The sequence below is a fragment of the Phyllobates terribilis genome, unplaced genomic scaffold (genome assembly GCF_046119375.1).
Source record: "Phyllobates terribilis strain yellow unplaced genomic scaffold, ASM4611937v1 Scaffold_11__3_contigs__length_659146591, whole genome shotgun sequence".
Lineage (NCBI taxonomy): Eukaryota > Metazoa > Chordata > Amphibia > Anura > Dendrobatidae > Phyllobates > Phyllobates terribilis.
Window position 1 is genome coordinate 247079143 of NW_027362771.1, and position 15614 is coordinate 247094756.

The window sequence follows — 15614 nt, forward strand, 5'->3', positions numbered from 1 at the left end:
CGATTGGTTGACCACCAAAACTGTCGCCATTTGCTAAATACTACTTAACAGGAATTTGCCAGTAAGACTTTCATTAAGAAACCAGAGGTAGATCAGGATAGGGTTGGGAGAAACGTCTCCTGTGATAACATAGGTATCATTCTATGTTGCACCGAAAAGTTATCTTCTATTCATATGCAAATTAGCTTTGCAAGTGCACTGGTGGGCATATCAGTGCACTTGCAGTCCTCGGCTTTTCCCTGCCAGCTCCGCCTCAGGTGCTTGATTGACAATGGAGAAAGACTCTGTTGCATTACATCACCCTCTGCTCTTCACTTTCAATTAAGAAGTGTGAGTGACGCTAGCAGGGTGAAGCTAAGAGGAACAGATGACTACAAATGCACTGATATCCCCACCAATGCAATAAAGAGCCTAATTTGTATATGAATGAACACATTTTGGTGAGACGCAGCACCAGAGGGTGATGTAATTGGTATATTTGGCTATGTTTCATCCTTCTCTGTCCTATTCTAATCCTGGTTTCATAGTGAAAACCTTAGTGACAAATTCCCTTTAAAGCATCACTTCAGTGTTGTTTTTTTTATGTCACCCCTGGGGTGGTATCACTAATGTATGTAACCTGCCTATAGAAAAATACTTCACAAGAGCCGTATTCTTCTGTTGTCTGCCCCACTCCAGTTGTCTTCTTGTGTTTGTGACCTGCCGGATCGCTCCAGTGTTTGCTGGGTGAACCTGAAGACACTTGTCAATCAATGTCTGAGAGCCAGAACGAGGCTCTCATAGACCTACAATGAGATCTTGTGACCTTTGGCTGTGACTTCCGTTAAGTCAGAGCTGCGATCATGAGATGGCAGAGCGGGACATGTGTGACGTCAGGAAGAGCAGAAGACAGCGGCTAGTAAGTATATTACTAGGGGCAGGGAATAGACATTAGTGATGCTGCTCTCGGGGTGAAATAAAAAACAAACTAAATAGTGCTTTAAAGAGGAAATCCAGTCCAAATCATGTTTGATACATCATAGATAAAAGTAAGAAGATCCCTTTGGTGGAGCTTGTGATCCAAGACTACTTCTAGGTTGTTAGACTTAAAGCACTCTAGAACGATCACACTTTTTCGCATGAGGGCATATTCATACAACAGTATGTCTTGTTAGTGTGCTATATGTTATAAAACTGGCTGCACACGGACCCACAGGATTTAGTGGGACTCTTCACTTATGTGTTTACCTTGTAGAATTTAATATGGAGATGGTGCCCTTTACTAGGCATAATATTCCTCTTGTATTATTTGTCTTCCTGAAATGGCACCATGTCTGTTTATGGGATTGGTTTTGCATTTTATCTCCTTTTAAGGTCAGCTGTAGACAAGTGTATGAGAAATCGTCTGAGTTTCAACCAGAAAACTCTGACCAATTTTTTTTCTAATTTTCACCCGTGTGTCCGTTGTTTGTCTGTGTGTGCGACCTGGTTTAATACATCTACACTAAAAAATGTACATGATCAAATACATTTCCATTATAAACCTGAAAACTATTTGAAAAAATTTGATGCCTCTTGGATGTTCCACGTGCAAGTCTTTTTTCATTATGCACCCATAGATTTGAATGGGTGAGTCTCATCCAAGACTCGCAAGAAAGTACAGCACGCTGGGATTTCTTTTTTCACAGTCAGACTGAGAAAAGAATCGTTCGTCTGAACAGCCTCATAGAATAACACGGGTCAGTGTGCTCTCCGATCAAAAATTGGACATCATACATCCAATTTATACGCTCATCTGCATGAGCCCTAAGTCAGTAAGAATTAGCCAGAAAGAGGCCATGAACAGATGAGGTGTTTCTCTGCAAAAAAAAAACCAGTCTATCCCTTTATCCATTCTTGGAGAACCCATCTATTGGATGTTTTGACTTGAAATTAAACAATAGATGGCTTCTGACTTTCTCTGTACTTGATATAATTCGAGCATGTTTTCTTTAAAAGAAAATACATTTTCTTATGATTTCTTTAGGCAGAGACATTTAGTAATCAGGCCATCACTTTATTATGACCATGGCCAAAATGACTTGATCTTTCATCCTTGACTAGCACTTGAAATGTCTGGAAGAAACAAAAATGCTCTGCGGTTGAGTATACCCTAGTGCAGATGAATAGACCAGAAAAATGAAGCTTAATTAGTGTTTCATACATTAATTTGACAGCCCCGTAATTAGAGGGAGACCAATAATGAACAGTAATTGAGCAGTGTAGCATAAATGTGCCGCGCTCTGGGTGACACATCCAGCATTTCCCGAAACGAAGAGTCCACATTTTTGTTTCCGTGCTATTTATATTCTTCACATTTGCACATTCCATGCTTATTGGGCGACTTTGTCTTTTCAATTAAAATGACATCCTTAATCGGGAAGCTGCTTTACTATAAAAATGACTTGTGACCTTTTCAAATGTCTCTTGTTTTTCCTCTGCTCTTTTACTTTGCATGTAGTCGGAGTATTGTGCAGTTTCCTTCCTCTGTACACTTTTCATGGAATTTGCTTGGCTGTTGGGTTAAGTCAGACAGTTGTATCACTGACTTTACATTTACAGGGATTAAAGTGGGATGCCAATTGTCAGGGTGGAGTCACAGCGGGTAGATTTCTCAATCTTATGATATGGGAAGAAGCAGAATATATTGACACTTGTTTTGCTGGAATCTGACAAAAAATCTATGGCAGTTTCCATACGAGATCGGAGTCCTATGCAATTACAGAAGGTCTCTGTAGACTTCTTTGAGTGTCTTATTATGGCTCTGTGCAACTAAGATTGCATGGAGCTGTATAATGGCGGTGTTCATTAGCTGTTATAAGCCAGAGGCCTAAAGCAGTCTTTACATTTGGGCAAATTCGCTGCGTTCTTGTTGCCGTGTCACGTTAATGCTACTTACAAATGTTACACTGTATACAATGGAAAGATATCGCTGTACTGCTTTAGCCAGTCGATAAAGATAAAAGTAGAATTTTCAGTAGTGAGGAACATAGTGTATTAGTTATTAATAGTCTAGTACGTTTGAGTCCAGTGATGTAGCGTAGGACCCTCAATACGAGAAGCCGAGTGAAAAATTGTTGAAGTAAATAATTGTAGCAGCAGTTTATCATCCTCTGATTGAGATTTGGCCCACTTAGTGTAGGATGCATGTTTCTTAGGCTGTGTTGGAGTTGCCAAAAAACGGATTAAGATGTGCCATCTAAGGATTCATTGTCTAAAGTTGGGCAAAGAGACCAAAACTGGAAACTTTGGACTTCATTTGGTCTTCTCTCCAACGGTGTCAATTTTCTTTAGCTTGTCACAATAGATTGGTAGATTTTGGAATTTGCTTGTCTGAATGAAGTCAATGATTGTATCTTAGGCTCGTCTGAATATCATTTTTTTAGAAAGTCAGAAGAAAATCATTAACGGGGACACCAGTCTTATGTGAACCTAGCCTTTGTCCCAGGCAAGTAAAAAGTTCTGTCAATTGGCTCCTCTGCAAATTTTAATAGCCCCCTTAAGCTGAGACCAATGTGACCACTTGCCATGGTTACAAGTTGAAGAAGCTTGAAGTCAGAGCATAATTCAGTCTTTGTTCCTAAGGTGTATTACACACGCCGATTATCGGGAATGGTAATCGGCCTGTACTTGTATATAGCTGTTTGGCAATGGTTTACAGCCACAGATCTAAATTCAGCCTTGCACATTTTATCAGAATATATATTTGTATGCCATTGTTAAAATATAAGCTTTAAAGGCAAGCTGTCACTAGGATTGTTTTACCCCATCTGAGAGCAGCATGATGCTGGGGCAGAGACCCTGATTACAGCGATATATCTGTCTTACTGGGCTGCTTAAAGCAGTTCTGTTAAAATCACTTTTTTCTCTGCTGTATATCTACCAGTTCTCTGAATGCTGTTCTTGGTATAACCTTGCTCACACCCCTGATGAGCAACTCTTTGTGCCGCTTTCTGCTTATGCACCGTTGGGGATGAAGTGGTGGTTCTGGTAGATGGTATACATGGCATATATACAGAAGAATACATGACAGTAGGTTTACTTGTCCTGTAATGATTATCTCCTGATTAAAACAGTGATTTTATCAAAATTATAGCGAGCAGCCCAGTAAGTGATCCATCGCTGGATTCAGGGTTTCTCTGCCTCTGATATGCTGCTCTCAGATTAGGTGGCGAAAAGATGGTGACAGATTCCATTTAATGGGATTGCTTATATACATGAAATCATTGGCTGTGTGTCCATGATAAGTTTTTGATTGTGTGTTTTCGCTGCGTCAAAATCACAGCATCACAGTTCTAACAAAAACCCCAACATATAAAAGTGCAAGCTAAAATATAATTAAGGATACATTTTATGAATACATAAAAAGACTAAATTACTTAAACATACAGGGGTATCGAAACATCACAGGTAAGTAAAAACAAACTGGGACACGTGCTAACCTGACTTGTTCTAAGTAAGCGGTACATACAATAAATAAAATCAAAGGTAAATGGTCATTTACATAAGCATGTGCGTATACGTATGCATATATTTGTTAAGGCAAGGAGTGGGTAGCAAGGATCAAGTCCAAGTATGCCCTCCAAAACAATATATACATACACAATAAAGTACAAAGAATGCTAATACCCATACTTAAGCAAGTGTCAGTCAGGAGTAGAATCACCCAGGGGCCCAGCGCATCCGACGCGCGTTTCACATAGAGAAGCTTTGTCCAGACCCGGTGTCTTTTTCGATACTATTGTACGTTTAATTATCTTTGTATTTTTATGTATTAATAAAATATATTCTTTTATTATATTTTGGCTTTTTTTTTATATGTTGGTGTTTTTGTTAATACTATATGGTGCATTTAAGCCCTCGTTCCTATGGATTGTGGCTGTAGGTGTTTAATCTTACAAAGTGAATGGGATTTATAGAAATCTCATGCCCTCTGGGGTTTTTTTTGTGTTTATACCTGGCATAAACTGGCCTGCGGTGTGTGTTTCAAATCCTCAATGTGTTAATTTCTCTTGCGAGTACACTGAGATTTGTGTGCAGATTTTACCATAGATTTGTATGACATGCGGAAAATTTGCAGGTAAAAAGCGTTTCCACGGTGGAAATGTATAAAAAACACATGTAATCGGCACATGACTTTATCAATAAAGTTTTGTTAAAGCCAAATACCAGGTAGTATAAAAAACAAAGCAGCTTTATTTAAAACATGACACACCAACCTGAAACAAAAATGCAGCATCAAAAACGTAATAAAAAGACTTGATAAAAAATGCAGGCACAAACGCAAGTAACTTAATAGGTGAAGCTGCAGCATCAAAAGCTCATTGTGTGAACATGGCCTTGGAAGTGCATAAGATAAGATAGTTATTGTTGACATATAAAGGCAGAAAACCCTTCCCGACATTGGCTTGTTCCCTTCCATCAACTGTAGTTTTTCTGCCGTGTGACAAGAGCTGTGTGAATTCAGGTTTATCAACCTGTGAATGGCTACCACTTTTTCATACACTTATGGATGAAGTGTAGTACCAATTCCTGACCTTTGAATTACATCGTAAACCGTGCATCTTGTAAAACATGTTTATGGATCTTGCCTGCTAATCCCATGTGTTGCTAAAACAATCAGCTTCTTTTAGTGAGACTTAGGTGGCTCATTCCTATAAAAGTTATTGGAATTTATATTAGGATTACTTTTAGCTGTATGGGTTTTTGGATTGGATTTATGTTCCATGGACCCTTGATTCTCAAGATTACTAACAAGGGTGCAATTTGGCTACAGTATATTGGCAAAGTATTAAAGAGAATCTATCAGTAAAACAAAGCACCCTTCGCCCTTTCCACCCATCTCCCTCCCAAAAAAAAAGCATATATGGGTATGCCGTTCTTTGAATTGTAAATCCATGGACACCTTTATCTCTTATCTATTGCCGCATCCTGAGTAATTAGTGTTTTAATTTATATGCAAATGAGGCATTAAATGCTCTGGGCATAGTGGAGCACTCAAAGATCCTCTGCCTCTTGAGGTTGTTTTCCCACCTAGCACCAGCCTCTTTAGCTTGAATGTTACCTCACTGTCTTGTGTTACATCAAGTGTTGGGCAAAGAAATCAGACAGTGAGCTATCATTCAAGGTAAAGAGGCAGGGGATCATTAAGTGCTCTGACAGACCCAGAGCACTTAACTCATCATTTGCATATGAATGAACACGCTAATAACTCGGAATGCAGCAATAGATAGAAGAAATAAAGGTGTCCATGAATTTAAATTTCAACCATTTGCATGCCCTTATTTGTGGTCTAGGGGTGTTTTGAGCTCAGTGACAGAATTTCTTTTAAGTCCAAATTATTATTGCCAAATATACAATGTTTCTCTGAGGCCTTTGAAAAGCTCAACAGGAAGCAACCCAGACACCTAAGATTTATGGGATTTGACAGAGGGGTTATCGTAGTTTGGCAGTGGGCTTGATCAAGATTTGTTGGACGGTTGACAGATCTGAAGGGAGGATGAGCAAGATATATAGCAGTGAGCAAGGTTTGTATGAGAAATGACAAACATTTGGTGACAAACACGACCTGAGTATATTTAAGAATGACATCTGACTGTCAGGATACATTTTCTATGGCAGAGTGCTACTTTGCAGATGGAGGACGTAGTTGATAAGGTGAATGAAATATGTACATGTGGACTCTGTGGAAGGGGAAATATAAGCTGAGTGCAGAGACGTCCTAAACACATTTGTTAGTCATTATGCTGCTGGAAATGGCGAAGAAACTTGTGTGATAGCGGCTCTGTGCTGTTACATGACGATATATATTGGTCCAAGTTTACAGTGTATCTTAAATGAATCAATATGGTTACTATGGAAATACTGTGTGCACAAAAAAATGATATAAAGTAACTCTTCAGAGACAAGATTTGTAATATAGGAATTCAGGAAAACCCGGCTTTTAATAGAATTGGCTTGTTCTGATCATGTTGAGGCTCCTTTCTTATGTTGTACATGGTTTTCCTTTTATTCTTCCTTTTTATGATAGTTTTCCCCTGTCACATGTACTGAGACTACACAGGCACTACATGTGTTGTAAGGACACATTTTGTATTTAAGGCTTAGCATTATGGGTTATTACAGGTCAGCGATTTGTTTGCATGCCAACCCGGAAAACACCTTTGAATAGTCACTCTCTCCAAAAATACATCTCCCTTCATTTATAGTCTCTCATCGTCAGGCCCTCACACAATTTCTGTCACAGCCATTGCTGCTTCTTAATTCAGATTACGTTGTCGGTGCGGATTGTCCTCGGCAAATTTTTTGCTTCTGGGTAGCCTCATTTATATGTTTTATATGTAGTTTTCATACTTCTAAAACTATTACTCTGTAAAAGCAAACTTTCATTTTATAACCATTTATCTGAAAGTTTTTTGGAGTTATTTGATAACTTGTACACTGTATTAGTGTTTAATAAGTTTATAAATATATTTTTTTTAGGTGCTTGTTTTACTCGAGTCCTCCACAGAGCACAAGGGCTGAGAGGCAGTTTTACTCATCGATTGCATACAGGTAGGAAGCTAACTAAATTATAGAATTTTAGCAATTTCAATCCCAAGAACTAATTTTCTAATTTGTAATGTATGCTATAAATGTAATAAACCATCCACATTTTTACTGCATTGTGTGATTCTACATCTACAGGGAAAAGCCTGACAACTTGACACTTAATTAGCGGCTATGACCTAATGTTAAACTTTCTGTTTTGTGTACTTTTGTAGCTCTCTACATGCAAATGGTTCTTATACAATAATTGCACAGGACCATTTGGATGGGATGTCATTGTGGAGAGGCGAAAAGTATAGGTTGCTTGTTCACAAATGTGTTCTGTAAGTGGAGAAAAAAAACCTCTGTAAGTCCCTTGTGTGAATGGAGTGCTAGTGAGCATGTGTGACCACCGATCCTATGCATTGTCACACATGCTCACTAACACACTTTATGATTTTGGGATTCCCATTCTATTAAATAGAGGAGGCTTATCAATGGTGGTGAGTTGGGGCTTTAAATGAACTTTAAAATATCAAGTAACACAGCTATTATACTTTAATTACTGAAACTGCCCCAATCTAAAATTAGTGTTGTGATCCTGGCATTCTCCCCTTTTTGTTTCTGTACAACCAAAGGACAGCGTTCCGTGTGTTAGAATGTCTTTATTGCGGTGTATGAGGACTGCCGATTGGTAGACTTTTAACAATCGGTCGTCATTTGAGTGGCTGTTTACACAGGCAGACTAAAGTGAACAATGCACAGTGAGCGGTCTATACTAGATCGCTAAGTACGCCTCGGCTGCCATTGTTCTTGGCAGTGCGAGTCCTTCGTGCACAGGACGAAGCACCGCAGAGAAAGATGATCTTTTGTGCTGTATTAAAGATTATTTCACCTGATGAACGAGCGTTTTGCTAATTTATCAGGTGATCGGTAGCCTGTCTTCACGGCTAGATAATCGTTAAGCCAACATTTTTAATGTTCATGATTATCTTGCAGTGTAAATGCCCCTTAAACCAGCCTCCTTATCGGTCTATGATAATGCCATGAGGAGGGCTGGATTAGCTCTTAGAGCAAGCTAGTTAGCCATCCCCATTCACACACAGCCCTGTTAACGTGAGGATGCAAGAAACACTGAGCTCTGATGAACACAAGCCGGAAATGGAGCTGCCGGCTCTCAGGACCGTGTTAATATCTTCACAACGTCTTACTTCTTGCTAACTGAAGTGTTGTAGTAGACTGTGCATGTAACTTGCTGATTTTAGTACGTTTTTTAAAGATTATTTTTGCGACATTGAAAACCCTTTAATCAGTTGATGGCCACAGTTCAGAATCCAGAGACAACAGCTGATTATATATATCTATATATTCTGGATGTGGATGGCTGCTCATAACTTCTGCAGTGGCTACTACAAATTTAAAAATATTCCAAATACATTATATGGATGCATGAGGTCTCTCAGCTTAGTGTAATAGGGTTGGGCTGTATTCGTGTCCTAATGGGACAACCCCTTTAATTCACAAGGTGAACATTAGATTGAAAGTTTTACATTTTTAACCCAACACCAAGACATGCTGTAGACTGGCTCATCATCCTATGGCCCCTCTTTATAATGTGCCACTCATTCTGATGTGTAATGTCTTCACTAGAACTCAATGTAAACAGTCAATTAGTGTGCAGTTTCAATAGTCAGCTGCGGCTGTGTACTTGAAAGCTTTGATTTTTTTCCCATAATTTGTGCTTTGTTTGCAATAACCCTAGGACTTTTTCTGCCTATTGCTTGAAAATTCAGATTTATTTAACAAACTTAATCACATTGTATGATTTAATTAGGGATGCTTATTTCATTTTGTTCTCACAATGGGTGGACTTTTGTCCCCAAGTAAGCGTAATTGAAATAGGAATTTTACAGTTAATTCATTTTTATCAATTTACACTTTAAAAAATGTATTAATAGTTCTGCTTGGTTATATTCTGGATTCTGTTTGAAACCACTCTGTATGGGGCTCCCTACTTTCCATTTATTAGATTTATTTAACTCCGCACTAAAAGTGCTGCCATTTAATATTATTTTCCTCAAGCTGCGATCTCATGGACATTATATTTTTTAAATGAATTTTTATATTAGTACATGTGGGGGATATTGGCAGATCTCCTCAGACAGATATTGAGGGTTCTTTATTTCTCGCAGTTTTGATTGCACTATGAAAATTGATAGTATCAAAGAAGTAGAACATATTAAGGAATTGCTGAAGACTGTATATGCTGTTCTTATAGAGGACCAGTCACCAGGTCAAAAGTGTCCAGTTTTTGCTCTTTAATTATTCCTACTTCTCCCCTGAGCAATCTGCAGTTTGTTTTTTTTTAATTTTGCCATATAGTTCCAGAGGTAAGGACCTTTCTTATTCAGCACTAATTTTTATGGTCTCTACCAATAGAGGCGTGCTTACAATGGAGCTTCCGCGAGCCACTTCCCCTTGTAAAGACCATAAAAATTAGCACCAAAAAAAAAAAATTATATCTCTGGGACCGTATGGCAGATTTTACAAAAGAAAAAAGCAGAATACTCAAGGGAGCAGATGAAATAAAATAGGATATAAAAAACTGGACAGTTTTGACCTGATGACAGATCCTCTTTAATGTTACTGTAACTATGTGCTGTTTATGATTAATTTGTATAAAAAATAATAGTTGTACAAAAACTCAGGTCCGTACGTGTTTTGACATAAGATTTCAGTCATATTAAGGTATACAGCATCACTTAAAGAGAATCTATCACTTCCAAAAGCATTCTTCACCTGCACATATAGTGGTAACTATAAGGTAAATAGCATTTAATGCATTCCTGGTAGATTACTGGACCAGTGGTTACAGGAAGAAAATTACATTTTATTCCCCCAGTAGCCGCACATTCCAGTCATCGGGAGTGGTGCAGGGAGCTGTTAGTAACTGGTCACTATATAGTGAGCGTGGCTCAAATCACTCCCCAGAATCTTGATTTACAGCCTGCTCTGAGCACACACACACACACACACACACACACACACACACACACACACACACACACACACACACACACACACACACACACACACTGCAGAGCGGGCTTTCAATCAGTTTGCCGTGGAGTGATTGAAGCACTCTCTCTGTGCAGTGAGTTGCGACTGTAACACCTTCCTGCACTGCCCTGAGAACTAGAAGGGAGTGGAGCAGGGAGAATATACAGTGGTGTGAAAAAGTGTTTCCTATTCTTTTGCATGTTTGTCACGCTTAATTTCAAATCACAAAACAAATTTAAATATTAGACAAAGATAACACAAGTAAACACAAAATGCAGTTTTTAAATGAAGGTCTTTATTATTAAGGGAAAAAGACATCCAAGCCTACAAGGTCCTGTGTGAAAAAGTGTTTGCCCCCTAAACTTAACAACTTGTTGGGTCACCCTTAGCAGCAACAACTGCAATCATAAAGCATTGTGATAACTGGCAATGAGTCTTTTACAACGCTCTGGAGTAATTTTTGCCCACTCATCTTTGCAAAATTGTTGTAATTCTGACACATTGGAGGGTTTCCAAGCATGGACCACCTTTTTAAGGTCATGCCACAGCATCTTAATCGGATTAAGGTCAGGACTTTGAATATCCCGCTCCAAAGTCATTTTTTTTTAATCCATTCAGAGGTGGACTTGCTGGTGTGTTTTAGATCATTGTCCTGCTGCATAACCAAAGTGTTCTTCAGCTTGAGGTCACGAACAGATGACATTCTCCTTCAGGATTTTTTGGTAGACTGCAGAATTTATGGTTCCATTCAACACAGCAAGTCTTCCAGGTCCTGAAGCTGCAAAACAGCCCCAGACCATCACACAACTACCCCCATATTTTATTGTTGGTATGATGTTCCTTTTCTGAAATGTTGTGTTACTTGTACGCCAGATGTAATGGGACATACACCTTCCAAAAAGTTCAACTATTGTCTTGTCAGTCCACAGAGTATTCTTTCAAAAGTCTTGGTGATCATCAAGATGTTTTCTGTCAAAAGTGAGACAAGCCTTTATGTTCTTTTTGCTCAGCAGTGGTTTTCGTCTTGGCACTCTGTCATGCATGCCATTTTTGCCAAGTCTCTTTCTTATGGTGGAGTCATGAACACTGACCTTAACTGAGGCAAATGAAGCCTGCAGTTGTTTGGATGTTGTTGGGTCTTTTGTGACCTCTTGGATGAGTCGTCGCTGTGCTCTTGGGGTACTTTTGGTCGGCCTGCCACTTCTGGGAAGGTTCACCACTGTTCCATGTTTTCACAATTTGTGGATAATGGCTCTAACTGTGGTTTGCTGGAGTCCCAAAACTTTAGAAATGGCTTTATAACCTTTTCCAGACTGATGGATCTCAATTACTTTGTTTCTCATTTGTTCCTGAATTTCTTTGGATTGCAGTATGATGTCTAGCTTTTGAGGATCTTTTGGTCTACTTGACTTTGTTAGGCAGCTCCTATTTAAGTTATTTCTTGATTGAGAACAGGTGTGGCAGTAATCAGGCCTGTATGTGGCTAGGGAAATTGAACTCTGCTTCCCAAAGATGTGATAAACCACAGTTAATTTATGTTTTAAGTGTGGGGGGGGGATCACTTTTTTCACACAGGGCCCTGTAGGTTTGGATTTCTTTTTCCCTTAATAATAAAGACCTTCATTTAAAAACTGCATTTAGTGTTTGCTTGTTTTATCTTTGTCTGTTAAATGTTTCAGATCAGAAAACAAATGTAAATATTAAAGTGTGACAAACATGCAAAAGAATAAGAAATCAGGAAATGTGCAAACACTTTTTCACACCACTGTATAACTTAATTTTCTACTAGTTCTCAATGCTCTCTTGAAACAGGCCGTATTACTTTGAGGAAACTTTAATGATGTAAAAAGATCAGAATATAACCCTTTCTGAAATTCTTATAACTAAAAGTTTACTCTTTGTTTTATTTATTTTTTACTTAATTAATCTAGCTTTGGAGAGCAGCTAAATTTGGGCTCTCTACTGTGTCTCTCTTGAGAACGGTGAGAGGCTTCCTACCTCTGAGCTTTGATGGCAGATGAGACTTTGTGAAGGATGTGAACACATGGGAGATCTGGGCTGCTGACCTAGCTTTTGTAAAGGATTAATCTACTATCTACCAGTAGATTATCTCTTCAGAAACAGCAATTTCCTCCTTTTGCAGATTAGCCATATAGAGAGAACTTTATCTTCCTCCTTCCTTCCAGATTAAAACACAGGTGTAGGTGAATAGATTTTTGTATTGTATTGGACCGGCTACTTGACAAACAAGCAGACCAGGCAAATTGATTTATTTGCAATGAATCCCAAGTAGAATTAAGCACAAGGCTGATTATCGCCCCCTTTCCTTTCAGAGAAGAGCATTTAGTGATCACTCTTGTAAAATGAAAGTACCGTATATTCCGGCGTATAAGACGACTTTTGAAGACTGAAAAATCTTCTGTCTAGTCTGGGGTCGTCTTATACGCCGGTAATGCTTTTAAACTTTCAGAAATTGACATGCGGGGATACTCTGGGGGTGTTAATAAGCTGCCGTGGCCGTATCCCTGCCATGTCGGAGTTAATATAAGGTGGAGGGAGTTAAAATACGGCGGCGGTAGGTCCAGACAGTCAGCGCTTCTGTGCTGAAACTGACACATCGCTGCGTATTCCCAGCTCCGGACACAGCGCAGGGCTTCTGTGACAATATATGAAAAGCCGGCAATTCAGCAGCGGCATAAGCCGGCACCCGACAATTTAGAATAGAAAGAATAGAGCTTCACACATAGATTAGATAGATAGAAACATGTCAGTCACATATATATGAAGTACCGTGACAGTATTGCTTACTGTACTTGTCATTTAGTGTAAAGGATTTATTAAAACAAATATTAGTGTTTTCATGCACCGTCTCTTTAAAAAAGCCGGCCGGCAATTCAGCATCTGTAACCGACAATTTATAACAGAAAGATAGAGCATCACACATAGATTAGATAGATAGAAACATGTCAGTCACATATATATGAAGTACAGTGACAGTGTTGCTTACTGTACTTGTCATTTAGTATTAAAATAAAGGATTTATTATTAAAAAAATTGGCGTGGGGTTCCCCTTAATTTTAGGCTCTAGCGGAGGTTAAGCAGACGGCTGGGGCAGATGTTTGAAGCCTGGGAAGGGGGTAATACCCACGGAGCTTCCCAGGCTACTAATATCAGTCCCCAGCTGAATACCTAGTCTTTACTAGCTATTAAAATGGGGGACCCCCCAAAAAAAAATGACGTGGGGTCCCCCCTAATTTAATAGCTAGCAAAGGCTAGGCAGACAGCTGGGGGCTGATATTAATAGCCCAGGAAGGGAGCCATGAATATTGGCCCCCTCCCAGGCTAGAAACACCAGCCGTCAGCCGCCCCAGAAATGGCGCATCCATAGGATGCGCCAATTCTGGCACTTAGCCTCGCTCTTCCACGCTGCCCTGGTGCGGTGGCAGGGGGTAATAGGGTTGGGGTTGATGTCAGCTTATAATGCCAGCTGACATCAAGCCCAGGTTAGTAATGGAGAGGCGTCTATAAGACACCCCCATTACTAACCCCATAGTCAAAGTTAAAAAAAACACAAACACCCAGAATAAAGTCCTTTAATTGAAATAAACACACAATTCTTTATTGTTCTAAATTAAACCATACTTACCGTCACGCCCATTCCAGCTGAAGCCAACGATCTCCTGCAATAAAAGAAAAATAATAAACCAACCTCATCCTTACCTTTCCATGGTTCCCAGGACAGCTTCAGCTCTGCTACATCGAGATGACAGGCTGGACCGCAGCAGAACGCTGCCATCCAGCCTGTCATCCCGCAGACACTGAGAAGCGCAGGCATGCTTGCGCTCCTCAGTGTCTCGCTGTGACGGCATCCAGATGAGCCGACAATGAACTCAGCTCACCTCCTGGACGTCCGTCACTGACAGCGTGGGAAACTTCTACTGCGCATGCGGGGAGCAGGAGAATTTTCCCACGCTGTCAGTGACGTGCATGAGGTGAGCCGAGTTCATTGGATATGATCTCGGCTCATCTGGATGCCGTCACAGTCAGACACTGAGGAGCACAAGCATGCCTGCGCTTCTCAGTGTCTGCCGCATGGCAAGCTGAACGGCAGCGTTCTGCTGCGGTGCAGCCTGTCATGTGAATGTAGCAGAGCTGGACCGGTCCTGGGAACCATGGAGATGTAAGGATGAGGTTGCTTTATTATTTTACTTTTATTGCAGGAGATCGTTGGCTTCAGCTGGAATGGGCGTGATGGTAAGTATGGTTTAATTTAGAACATTAAAAAATTGTGTCTTTATTTCAATTAAAGGACTTTTTTCTGGGTGTTGTGTTTTTTTTAATTACTTTACTAGAAATTCATGGTGGTCATGTCTAATATTGGCGTGACCCCATGAATTTCGGGCTTAGGGCCAGCTGATAATGCCAAGCTGGCCCTAACCCCTTTATTACCCAGTGAGCCACCGCACCAGGGCCCTGGATGAGTTGGGTACAGCGCCAGAAGATGGCGCTTCTATGAACGCGCCATTTTCCGGGGTGGCTGCGGACTGCAATTTGCAGCGGGGGGGGCCCAGAAAGCTTGGGGCTCCCTGCGCTGCAGATTCCAGCCCCCAGCTGCCTAGTTGTACCTGGCTGGACACAAAAATAGGGCGAAGCCCCACGTCTTTTTTTTTTCATTATTTCATGAAATAATTAAAAAAAAAAGGGCTTCCCTATATTGTTGTGTCCGGCCAGGTACAAATAGGCAGCTGGTGGTTGGGGGCAGCCCGTTCCTGCCTGCTGTACCTGGCTGGACACAAAAATATGGCGAAGCCCACGTCAACATTTTTGGGAAAAATTAATTACAAAATTAATAATAATTTAGGGACTGCATCTTTATTAACCCCTCAATTGTCATTTAGTGTTAAAATAAAGGATTTTTTAAAAAGAAAATTGGCGTGGGATCCACCATCATTATAGTCTCTAGCGGAGGTTAAGCAGACGGCTGGGGCAGATGTTTGAAGTCTGGGAAG

The 15614-nt window shown here is 40.0% G+C and overlaps 1 protein-coding gene across 2 annotated transcripts in view; it reads left to right on the forward strand.

The window, feature by feature from the left end:
- Positions 1–15614, forward strand: part of CERK (ceramide kinase) — a 101845-nt gene that overhangs the window by 33313 nt on the left and 52918 nt on the right. For both annotated transcript variants that reach the window (XM_073652140.1, XM_073652141.1), the window contains exon 2: positions 7501–7572. In XM_073652140.1, coding sequence (XP_073508241.1) covers positions 7501–7572 — 72 coding nt within the window. The remainder of the gene's footprint in view (positions 1–7500; positions 7573–15614) is intronic.